The sequence below is a fragment of the Epinephelus lanceolatus genome, chromosome 20 (assembly GCF_041903045.1).
Source record: "Epinephelus lanceolatus isolate andai-2023 chromosome 20, ASM4190304v1, whole genome shotgun sequence".
NCBI lineage: Eukaryota > Metazoa > Chordata > Actinopteri > Perciformes > Serranidae > Epinephelus > Epinephelus lanceolatus.
In genome coordinates, this window is record NC_135753.1 from 2,653,045 (window position 1) to 2,665,185 (window position 12,141).

The 12,141-nt window shown below is 38.2% G+C and overlaps 1 protein-coding gene across 1 annotated transcript in view; it reads right to left on the reverse strand.

Annotated features, from left to right (window-relative positions):
* Window positions 1-12,141, reverse strand: part of xylb (xylulokinase homolog (H. influenzae)) — a 195,252-nt gene that overhangs the window by 101,589 nt on the left and 81,522 nt on the right. The window contains exons 11-14 of the mRNA XM_033639227.2: window positions 10,234-10,274; window positions 8,336-8,451; window positions 3,701-3,816; window positions 3,107-3,180 (exon numbers count right to left, since the gene is read on the reverse strand). Coding sequence (XP_033495118.1) covers window positions 3,107-3,180; window positions 3,701-3,816; window positions 8,336-8,451; window positions 10,234-10,274 — 347 coding nt within the window. The remainder of the gene's footprint in view (window positions 1-3,106; window positions 3,181-3,700; window positions 3,817-8,335; window positions 8,452-10,233; window positions 10,275-12,141) is intronic.

The following is a 12,141-nucleotide window of genomic DNA, read 5'->3' on the forward strand; positions in this document are numbered from 1 at the left end:
AGTTTTGAGACTGTCTGTCCAGATTAAACGAGATTCTTCCAGTTTGGTTAATCGCCAATTCCTTTCAAATTTTCGCGATATTTGTTTTAACCTACGGGTTTGAGAGTTATACCAAGGAGCAAACTTTCTTTGCTTTGTTAACTTCTTTTTAAGAGGAGCTACAGAGTCGAGCGTTGTTCGCAGCGAGCCTACGGCGCTATCAACAAAATGATCAATTTGGGAGAGGTTAAAGTCGGCACGGGAAACCTCTGTTACTGAAGGTATTGGTATTGAATTTAACGACGAAGTAATCTTTTCCTTAAATTTTGTGACAGCACTATCTGATAAACATCTAGTATAGTAACTGTTGCTGAGTGGCGTGTAATCGAGTAAAAAGAAATCAAAAGTAATCAGATAATGATCTGATAGCAAGGGATTCTGTGGAAAGACTTTTAGGTTATCAATTTCAATTCCATACGTCAGAACTAGATCGAGGGCATGGTTAAAACAGTGAGTGGGTTCATGTACACCCTGACTGAAGCCAATGGAGTCTATTAATGAGATAAACGCGGTAGCCAGGGAGTCATTATCAACGTCGACATGAATGTTAAAATCGCCTACAATAATAACTTTATCTGATTTAAGAACTAAACTGGATAAAAACTCTGAGAATTCAGATACAAATTCAGAATACGGGCCAGGAGCACGGTACACTATAACAAATAAAAGTGGCTGCGAGGTTTTCCAGGTGGGATGTAAAAGACTAAGAACGAGGCTTTCAAATGAATTATAATCTAGTTTAGGTTTAGGGCTGATTAACAGACTAGAGTTAAAAATGGCTGCAACTCCCCCTCCTCGGCCGCTGCCTCGAGGAATGTGGGTATTATTATGACTGGGAGGAGTGGACTCATTTAGACTAACATATTCATCTTGACACAGCCAGGTTTCAGTGAGACTGAGTAAATCAATATGATTATCTGATATTAATTCGTTTACTAACACTGCTTTAGACGATAGAGACCTGATATTTAACAGTCCGCATTTAATTCTCCTGTTTTGTCTTTCTGTCACAGAAGAGGTTTTAATTTTTATGAGGTTGTTATGCACAACTCCTCTTTGTTTAATTTTAGATTTAAATAATTTAGGTGGTCGGGGGACAGACACCGTTTGTATAAAACTATGAAAACTATGGCTGGGTAACTGAACTAGAAGCTCAGAGAGGCGTTTAGGACTGCAACTCTCTGTCCTGGTCTCAACTCTGGGTTGTCAGGGATTTAAATTACTAATAAAATTTGCCAGGTTCCTAGAAATGAGAGCAGCTCCATCCAAAGTGGGGTGAATGCCGTCTCTCCTAATAAGACCAGGTTTTCCCCAGAAAGTTTGCCAATTATTAACAAAACCCACATCGTTTGCTGGACACCACCTGGACAGCCAGCGGTTAAATGATGACATGCGGCTAAACATGTCATCACTGGTCAGATTTGGGAGGGGTCCAGAGAAAACTACGGAGTCCGACATCGTTTTTGCATATTCACACACCGAGGCAATATTAATTTTAGTGACCTCCGATTGGCGTAACCGGGTGTCATTGCCGCCGACGTGAATAACAATCTTACTGAATCTACGTTTAGCTTTAGCCAGCAGTTTTAAATTTGATTCAATGTCGCCCGCTCTGGCCCCAGGGATACATTTAACTATGGCCGCTGGTGTTGCTAACTTCACGTTCCTCAGAATAGAGCTGCCAATAACCAGAGTTTTATCCTCAGCGGGTGTGTCGCTGAGTGGGGAAAAGCGGTTGGAAACGTGAACAGGCTGGTGGTGAGCCGTGGGATTCTGCTTGGAGCTGTGCTTCTGGTGAACCGTAACCCAACCTCCCGGCTGAACGGGAGTTACCGGAGGACAGTTAGCTGAGGCTAAGGCTATGCTATGTGGCTCCGCACCGGCTACAGGGGGCTGGCTAACTACCGCAGCTACTGAATGGTTTTCCATGGTGCGGAGCCGCGCTTCTAATTCACTAAGCCTCGCCTCCAACGCAGCAAATAAGCTACACTTATTACAATTACCACTGTCGCTAAAGGAGGCAGAGGCATAACTGAACATTTGGCACACCGGGCAAGAAAGAGCAGGAGAAGGAGAAGCCATGGCTAAGCTAAAGTAGCTAACAAGGCTAAGAGCGTGCAAACAACAGCTAAGAGATTAGCGAGAAAGTCGTAGAAAGAAGGAGAGCTATAAGTGCTTAAACAGAACCAGTGTGGGTTATGACTTGAAGTAGACGTTAAAGCAGCGTTAAAGCAACTGAGGTGAGAAAGCAGGCTAGCAGAATTCACCAGAGCAGTACAGAGACACTGTCACAGAAACACCGGAAAAGACACAACTCGCTTACCGCAATACGTCAGCACGTCTTTGTCGCCAATACAACCATGGCTCATTCACAGCAGAGATGGAGCGCTAAGTGCCCCTACTATTCACATGATAACGACTTGGTAACTGTTTTCATTCTACCAGTTTCAATAGGTGTATATTTCGGGGGAATCGCGGTGAGAGCGGCCACAGTAAAGACATTAGAATATCCTGCAGGTCAAAGCATCACTCTTTTGTTTTGAGGTCAACTTATTTCAGAGGATTACCCGGTGGTATGATGTAGGCTACAATTGGTGCGATCATCAGATCTGCTATTCATATTATTGTAGCGCAGTGTGTGGTCACACACACAGAAAATATGTATTAAAAAAGGGATCACTGTTAAATGATTCTGTCTGTGAGTCTGTTTATATACTGTCAATGATAATTTAGAACTTTTTCAGCTGTAGTCTTTACTTCATTACTCCACTTACTCTTAAATATGATCCAGAAATATATTCTCCCTAAAAGTCACGTGATTCTGACAACACTGGTACATGTGTTTAAAACTGTCCAACAACATTACAGAGTGCCAAAATTATCACTAACTGAAACCCCCTCAGTCTGCTGAGGGTTAACGATGATCACGTGGGGACATTTGTTAGCCTGTTCCAATGTGTGTCCACTGAATGCTTGGGAGGACTCTTGCCTTGCCTCTGCAGGATCCTTGACTTTGAGAAACACCCTCCATCTCTCCCTGTGTGTGTCTGAATGTCTCACCACCAACCTTGTTGTCATCCTGGTTGAAGCGATGAACTCCAATTGCAGGAGGTGTGATCTCTAAGGTGTCAAAATAAAAGCCTGGAAACACATCAAACAACCAATCAGAGGGGGGAGGGACGAAAGAGGAGTTAAAAGTTAAGGAAGCAAGGGAAAGCAAAAACAGGTAGCAGGAAAGATGGAAGAAAGGAAGCAGAAAAATAAAGAAAGGAGAAGGAAGAAAAGGAGGGAAAGAATGAATTTATGAGCAAATGAGTTAGGAAACATAACAAGAAAGAAGGGAGGAAGAAAGACAGGAAAAGTGGAGTTCAAGAAGAAGGAAATAGGTAAATACAAAAGGAGGGAGGGAAGAAATAATGCAGGAAAAGAAGGAAGGAAAAGGAAACTAAGGAAAGTAGATTGAAAAAAGAAATGAAGGGGTTAGGGAGGAAGAAAGAATGAACATAGAGTTAAGATAAGATACACCTTTATTGATCCCACAATTGAGAAATTTCAGAGGGGACAGAGAAGGACATAGGAAAAGACAAAAAGAAGGAAGGAAGGAAGGAAGGAAGGAAATTTGGATTAAAGGAGGTAGGAAATGGTAAAGGAAGAAAAGAACCTATGTTTCCATTGTTTCCAAGCGGTGTTTCTCTCAAGGCCACTGAAAAATGTTCCCATGATCCTCCAGCACACTTGTTCCTGATTCGTTCCCTTGTCAGAGAACCATTCTTAAAGCTGTGGAGACACACCCACACACACACATTTTCTATTTATTATTCTTTATTGAACCACAAACAAAAGGCAGGTAAAACAAAGTATTAAAATCCTTCTGTGTGGAACAAACAAGAAGTAACTGTAATAATAACTGAAAAATATTTGTAAAATATAAATAATACACATAAAATGTCTTGAAATTAAAGGTTAGTCCATTGAAGCTCTATTAATTTGTACAGTCATACTCCTCTTAGCTGTTCTGTAGTTTTTAATGTCATATATTTCTGTGATGTTAACTAGAAAAAGGCATAAAAAGGCAGAATGAACTGATACAGTCTCACAGACAAGAGGAACCTTGGACCTCCTGCAGGTGAACTGACAGAAAACATACTGACGACGTGTTGAAGGTGTGAGTGCTGTACACTGATGGAGCTTTCCTGAGGCTGCAGCAGCAAACCGCCCAAAATGTTTCTTCCTTTTTGTTGTTGGAGGAAATCAATAAACCCGAGGGGGTTTTCTTCTTCTGCAGCTTTTTAACGAACAAGTGGCTCAGTCTCAGTGGGTTTTAACTTTCACTGCCTCTGGCCAGCCTGCAGGTTATACCATTCATCCTTTTAATCTATCTGTGTCCATTGCTCCACTTCTCTTCTTCTTTTCCTACATTTCCTCTCCTTCACTGCATTTTAGCTAAAGTTTCTTTTTTCCTCATTGCTCTTAATGGGGTTTTTTATTACCTTTCTATTCTTTTAAATATCATTATATTTCCTACAATTTCTCTTTTACAGATATATACTTCATCTTGCTTAGACCCCCATCCTTCTTTTCCTAGCTCAGTCAAGAATATGGAATCTGATCTGGTATGTGTTTTTGTATTTCTGTTCATTTTTTCCTACATACTGTAATACAGCTGCACGGTGCACACTTGTGCCACAGTTAACCTCAATTAAATTAATGAAGATAGTCAGCTGAGCAGCTCTGTAAGAATATAAAAATGGTTAAAAACACTGAAATGTTCCTATAGCATTTGTGCAAAGAAGAGACAATGTGGATTTTATGTAATGTTAAGTAACTTCCTGCTGGTTGCCAGGCAACTGGTCCCAGCTAAAAAAAAAACAAAGTCCAGCACCACATCCCTGTAAATTTTGTTTGTACACAAATCAAACAAAGCTGTGGAAGCCCATTTCCACCAATGTGATGAAAAAAAATTCTGTAAGTCTCAATAATAAGAAACTACTCAAGATAATGAGATTTTTTTTGAGAAAGTTTGTCATTATTTTAAGATGATAATTTTGCAATATTACATGATTATGTCAAGAAACTAAGTCATTATCTTGCTATACAAAGTCATTGTTTTGAGATAAAAAGTCCTAATTTTGCAATACTAAATCATTACTTTAATATATTAAAGGGCCAGTGTGTAAAATGGGTTGAAAACAGTGACATCAGTGGTCAAATTCTAGATTGCAGGGCTCACTCGCTCACCCCTCCCGTCGGGTAAATGACGGTGTCCTCGTAGGGACAAAAAGCCTTGCACAGTTTTTCAGGAGTAGGTCTATCTAGCGCCGAGGTGAATGTTTATTTAGAAATCTAAACCATGTTACGATATTGTAATGAATCCCTCACGAGCAGGAGACCAGAGGAGCGTTTGGGAAAAAGCCCAGTTTATTTGAGCACTCCAAAAACTCCAGTAACACTCCAGGGTGTAAAAGACTCCGTCCCAAACTCTGACTCTTCTAGCGTAACAGACACACTTCATACACACATACTTGTTTACCATGCTGAGTGGGGACCCCCTCCCCTTTCTGCTCAATCTCCAGCCCACACACTGACTGACGGCGTAGCCGGTAAACAGAGTTCAGCTGTTTATTTAGCCTAGCAATATCTCTGGACTATAGTAGCTGCAATGGACGACTTTGAACGCGATTTTGAAGAGTTTCTTGTAGCGGACACAGACCCAGAGCCATACCTGTTTGAGCCGGAGCATACAGATGAGGAACTCCATGTGTTTGATGCTGAGCGGGCGAGAAGAGAGGCTGAATGCACAGAATGGGATTCGGTGCTACCATCGTTGTGGAGATATATCATCAGGAGGAAAAGCGCCACAGAGAGTGCATCACAAGGAGTGAAGTTGCGTCTTCTTTTCCTCGCAGATGACGGTTCAGGTTCATTCTCTCCTGTTGCGTGGTAAGTGTGGTCCATTCGCAAACTTTATAACTAAAAAAACTTCTAAGATTCTAAGATTCTAAGACATAAGTTTATCCTTTTAAATCATCAGTTGGAGATACAAAATTATTACTCTGAGATACGTGGTTATAATTGTCAATACTAAGAAGACATTATTTTGAGGTACTTAGTCATAATGTTTTAATTGTAAATCATTTCAACATATTAGGTCAATATCCTGGGATGCTAAGTGATAATGTTGTGATACTAAATCCTTTCAAGATACTAAGTCATTATTTTGAAATACTAAGTCATAATTTTGCAATACTAATCATCATTTCAGGATACTAAGTCATTATTTTGAAATATGGAGTCAAAGTTTTTCAATACAAAGTCATTATTTTGAGTCACTAAATCCTATTTTTTTAATACTTATAATTTTATCATAGTCATTATTTTTGACATAGTAAGTCCCTGGGTTACTTGGTCATAATTTTGCCAAACTAAATCATAGATTTGAAATTCTAAGTTATAATTTTGAAATACAAACTCCTTATTTTGAAATACTGAGTCACAATTCTAAATGATTTTGTTATGATCGAGTCATCATTTCATCATCATTCATTTCAGTCACTGTCATTATTTTCAGTCACTAAATCATAGGATGGCAATATTGATATGAAGTCATTAATTTGAGTTAATAACTAATAATTTTTCCATGCTTAGTCATAATTTTGAGATACTAAGTCATAATTTTGCAGTACTTTATCATTATTTCAAGATACTAAGTCATTATTTTGACTTACTAAAGCACTATTCGGATGGGATTAGTTTTACATGGGCACGTGGGGTAATGCCACTTAACTACAGGACGTCGGTAATATTAATAGCCAATTCGCACGGGATAAGAAATGTCAGTAAAACTACAAGTGGGAGGGGTAAATCCATTCATGCACCGCCGTCCCCTCCTGTCATCATGTACGCATGATAGGACTGTCAAAAGCACCATAAAACTGAGTTTGAATATTTTCGAATTAATTTAGTAGAGTTTGAATAATATTCAAACTTATTATTTATTTATTTATTTATTTATTTACATTAAAAAAAAACACAAAAAATAACATGCTTATTGCTGACGCAATATGAACGTGACACTCGGATGAAAACACCCATTCTGACCTCACTGAAGTGCCAGGTATGACCAACTTCTGCCTCGCTATCTGAGCAATGTTTGGATACTTCAGTGCGTAGTTTTCCACCACAACAGTGGATCCTGGTCGGCTTGTAGTGGTGTCTCATTCTGGTAACGTTTCATCTCTTCTTCAAAAAGGGTAGGCAGGGAGGCAGCAGGTGCAACACTCTCCCTGTACGTCTCCCCGAACAGGTCACACATCCCGGACAGCGCAGTGGGTGGTGTTGGCGCAGCAGGCTCCTCCGTCGGCGCCTTTCCCTCCGTCTCTGTGTCCCTCTCTGGCCCGGCTTGTGCGCGAGCCATCTCCACCCGAACGGGATTCGCCGTGATATACAACATTACTGATAGTATTAACTAATTATTAATGATATTCAAATTATCAAATTTAGGTTAGAACTTATAAAAAATATATATATTCGAATATATTTTGAACTTCAATTTTTTTTGACAGCCCTAACACAGATATTTACTGCTGGTCTATTCGCGTGGGATCAGTATTACCTGAGGTAATTTTCTGGGACCCTTTTACAGAAGGTAAAAGTCGCGGTAATCTTTACTGACATCGTGCGGTAATGACTACTGACATGGCACATTCAGACGGGACTAAAATCTCTGGTAATTATTACTTTACGCTATGTACCTATGTAAAAGTAATCCCGTCCAAATAGTGCTTTAGTCATAATTTTCCGATGCAAAAGTTTCTTATTAAAATGACTTATAAGTTTCTTATTCAGTTTCAGTTTCTTCTTTTTCCATTACATTGGCAGCAATGGGCTTCCATACCAACCAGTTATAAAACATCAGAGAAATTTAGAAGGGAAAGGAGATTTAGAAGGGGAGAAGATTGTATTACCTTTGGACAGAGCCAGGCTAGCTGTTTCCCCCAGTTTTCAGTTTTTGTGCTATGCTAAGCTAAGCTAACCACCTGCTGTAGATTCATATCTAACTGTAGGCTATTGATATGAGAATGGAATCAGTCTGAATCTGGTATTGGCAAATATTTCCCAAAATGGGAAACTATTACATAAAAAACACACAAAATTAATGAATATCTGGTAAACACCCAGAGAGAGCAGTTCTGGTAGCTAATAGACCTGCAGGTGTTATTTTCACCTGAAGTCAGAACCATTTACTCTGTCTCTTTATACCGCTGCTTATTAAAGGTGTAAATGTAAACACACATACCACAGCAGAGCCATGAACGCCTGCCAGTCCACTGGGTTACAGAAGATGTGACCCTCCAACGCCGGGCAAGGCTGCTGGATCCACAGAAACACTGTATCACTGGTACCCAAACTCACCTGGACACACACATTTTGACAGAAGTGTTAGCTCAATGTAGTGGTGGAATGTAACTAAGTACATTTATTCAAGTACTGTATTTAAGTACAATTTCCAGCTACTTGCACTGTACTTGAGTGTTTAGTTAATTTATAAATTAAGACTTTTGAGACAAAACATATGAAAAGTTTGTAAAATCTGATGTTTAGTTATAAACACTTCATAGTGCAGCTGACTCCAGCTGACTCCAGCTGAAATCATAAGTCCATAATCCATTAGTGGATTGACAGAAACTTAAAGTGAATCAATTTTGATGGTTGAAGTAATTTTTCCTGTAAAAATATTTAATGGTTCCAGCTTTACAAACTTTTCCGTTGAATAATAATGATAATTGTTATGTATTAGTAATAATGGTAATAACTGTAACGTATTGGTAATAATGCTAATATTTGTAATGTATTAGTCATAATGCTAATACTGTAAATGTAATATATCAGTAATAATGGTAATAACAGTAATGTATTAGTAATAATACTCATATTTGTAATGTATTAGAAATTATGTTAATAAATGTAAAGTATTGATAATAACCTTAGTTTTTTGAAATGCATTAGTAATAATGTTGGTAATTGTAATTTATTAGTAATAATGTTAGTGACTGTAATTTATTAGTAACAATGTTATAAACTGTAATGTATTAGTAATAATGTTGGTAACTGTAATGTATTAGTGATAATGTTAATAATTGTAATGTATTGGTAATTATATTAAAAGAAATGGCCACTTTAGAATGAAAATACAGACAGTAGTCACCCTCATGCCGACAAGAAGTCCAGTGTAGCGCGAGACTCGAGAACTATCACCACCACTAGCCATCAGCTAGTCTCGTGCGAGTTGCCATGTAAACACAGCATGCCTGCAGGGCAGGCTAACTGACCACAGTGAGAAATTATGCTATAAAAGTGGAGTAAATTACGTCTTTTCAAGTCAGTTTTGCATGCTGCGGCTTCAGGGCACTTGGATTACGACAGACAAGCAATTCTGATGTTTTTGAAATGCATTAGCACAGATTTTTATTACATTTTCAAAATGTGGGTTCCGTGCACTTCAAGTGTATGGAAAAATCCGGCTGGCTGTTATCCTCTGATACCCTGAACAAGTTTTGTGGATTAAAAAACTACACTGGACTTCTTGTCGGCATGAGGGTGAGTAAGTACTGTCTGTATTTTCATTCTAAAGTGGCCATTTCCTTTAATAGTTGTAATGTATCGGTAATAATGTTAATAATTGTAATGTATTGGTAATAATGTTAGTGATTGTAATGTATCAGTAATAATGTTGGGGTTAAACAAACAAACGTTGTGAATGTGTCACTTTGTGCTCTGGCTCATTGTGACGAACACTGGTCACTATTTTCACTAATTTAGAAACCAAACAATCAATCAATTAATGGAGAAAATAATCAGCCGATTAATCCATAACAAAAATCATCATTAGTTAATAGTTCAAAATGAGCTCCATCTCAACCATCTCCAACAGTAAAATCCTCCTTTAACATGAATGCATAAGTCAGAATCATGTAATGAGATCATATATTGTAATATTAACAGTTTGATACTTTAACAATATTTTATTGATTATACCTTCATACTTTTACTGAAGGAACACTTTCATTGAAGTACTTTTACTGTAACAGAGTATTTTTACTGTGTAGTAGGCTATTGGTACTTTTACTGCAGTAAAGGATCTGAGTACTTCCTCCACCACAGGCTAAACGACAGACTGGTTTTATGTTAACTTACAGCGATGTCTCCTTGCTGGAGCCTCATTCCTGCCAGAGATGCTGAGAAGAAGAGAAACAACATTTAAGTAATAATAATGAACTTTTTTTAAAAATATATTTTCAGTAGTTAGCTGTAGGTTTCTAAGGGTTCTGGGAAGCTTAGGAGATTTCTAATGTGTTTTGTTTTTTTTGTTTTTATTTGCACATGTGCAGTTTCATTCATTTTATTTTATTCTTTAATGGCACACAGATCATTGGAGGAGAAAAGAAAGCTGTGAGCTTTCTGCAGGTTTTTCTTGCTGTTTCAGTTTTGTGTTTTAAAGGGTCGACTGTTGTTGAGATAAGAGGATCATGTCAGGTTGGTATTCCAGGGGTCCTCTGCCACCTCCATTTCAGACATTAAAATCAAACTAATGTAATGCAGCAGGAGCTGGACTTAGGGGGAACCTTTAAAGACATTTTCTGCCCACTATGGAGGACCAAATTAATGATCGTCCAATATTCTAAAGAAGAAAAACAGAGTATGGAAAGTACACTCCAAACAATGTAAATATTTGAATGGAAAAATATTAGTTGACCTTTCGTGCACAAACACACAAACTGAGTGGCGGCTTATTGTTTGTCCAGGGCTCAGGGTGGAGTTCATATTCACACTGACAGACTGACAGTCACCTCACCTGTACTGATGTGGGTAAAAGTAGGACGGACAGACAGACAGACAGACAGACACCCTCCTCCACTCACACATACACACAGTTTCAGTCAAACAGCAGGTAATGCAATGTTGCAAAACAACGGCACCATCTTGTGTTCAGACAACAGATCTACATGAGACAGCAGCTTTGATTAATGAAATTAATTAATATCAATAAGATAACATGAAAGGTTGATTTTAATGTGACTTTGTGGATTTCACAATGACAACTGTTTTTTTACTTGTTTTTTTTAATGGATGTAACGCCAACAACATGAAGAAGTAAGCGTAAAATCTTACGGCAGTGAACTTTAACAGCAATGTGTTACATAATCAATATAAACAGTATGAGAAAGAGCATTACTTATAAAGAACATTAATCCATTCATTTTACTGCTGAAACAATGGTCTTTTTACACACTTTTGAAATGACCAGAGAAAACAGAGGAAAGGGGCTGTGGCACTTTGTTCATGCTCGGCATCACTGAAAATGAGAGTCTCCCTCAATTGATTTCCCGAGTCTTAAATAAAGGTTTGAGTGAGTGAGAGAGTTTTACTGTTTGATCTCAGTGTTTTCACTCTCTGTTTTTACAATACAGCAAACAGTCTGGCCGGCACTTCCTGCTCATTAACTTTCAAATACAGCCAAACAGTGCAAAAAACAACAACAAATCCCAAAAAAGACTTTAGTTTTTGAGATACCCCTACCCGAGGTAGAACAAAGCACAACCATGTTTTTTCATAACTTTAATAAGTCTAGTTTCTGAAATGGATGGTTGTATAAAAATATTTTACTGCAAACTTAGTTTATTTGGTTGATGTTTGGATACTCCCCAAAACCGAATATTGTTAAAATTGTGGCTCCTCCAAAAGGGACAGCATCTGCCTTATCAGATGTATCTCTGGAAATAATCATCAGAATGTCACCAGATTTTGACTGGATGTTCATAGACAGTTATTGCATACAATACGAATACAATATGAATTATAGGCGAGAATTTATTAGGAAATAAAAAATCCAAAGGTATGTATACAGTGCCCTCCAAAAGTATTGGAACAGTGAGGCCAATTCCTTTATTTTTGTTGTAGACTGAAAATATTTGGGTTTGACATCAAAAGATGAATATGGGACAAGAGATCAACATTTCAGCTTTCATTTCCAGATATTTACATCTGGATCTGATACACAACTTAGAAGATAGCACCTTTTGTTTGAACCCACCCATTTTTCAT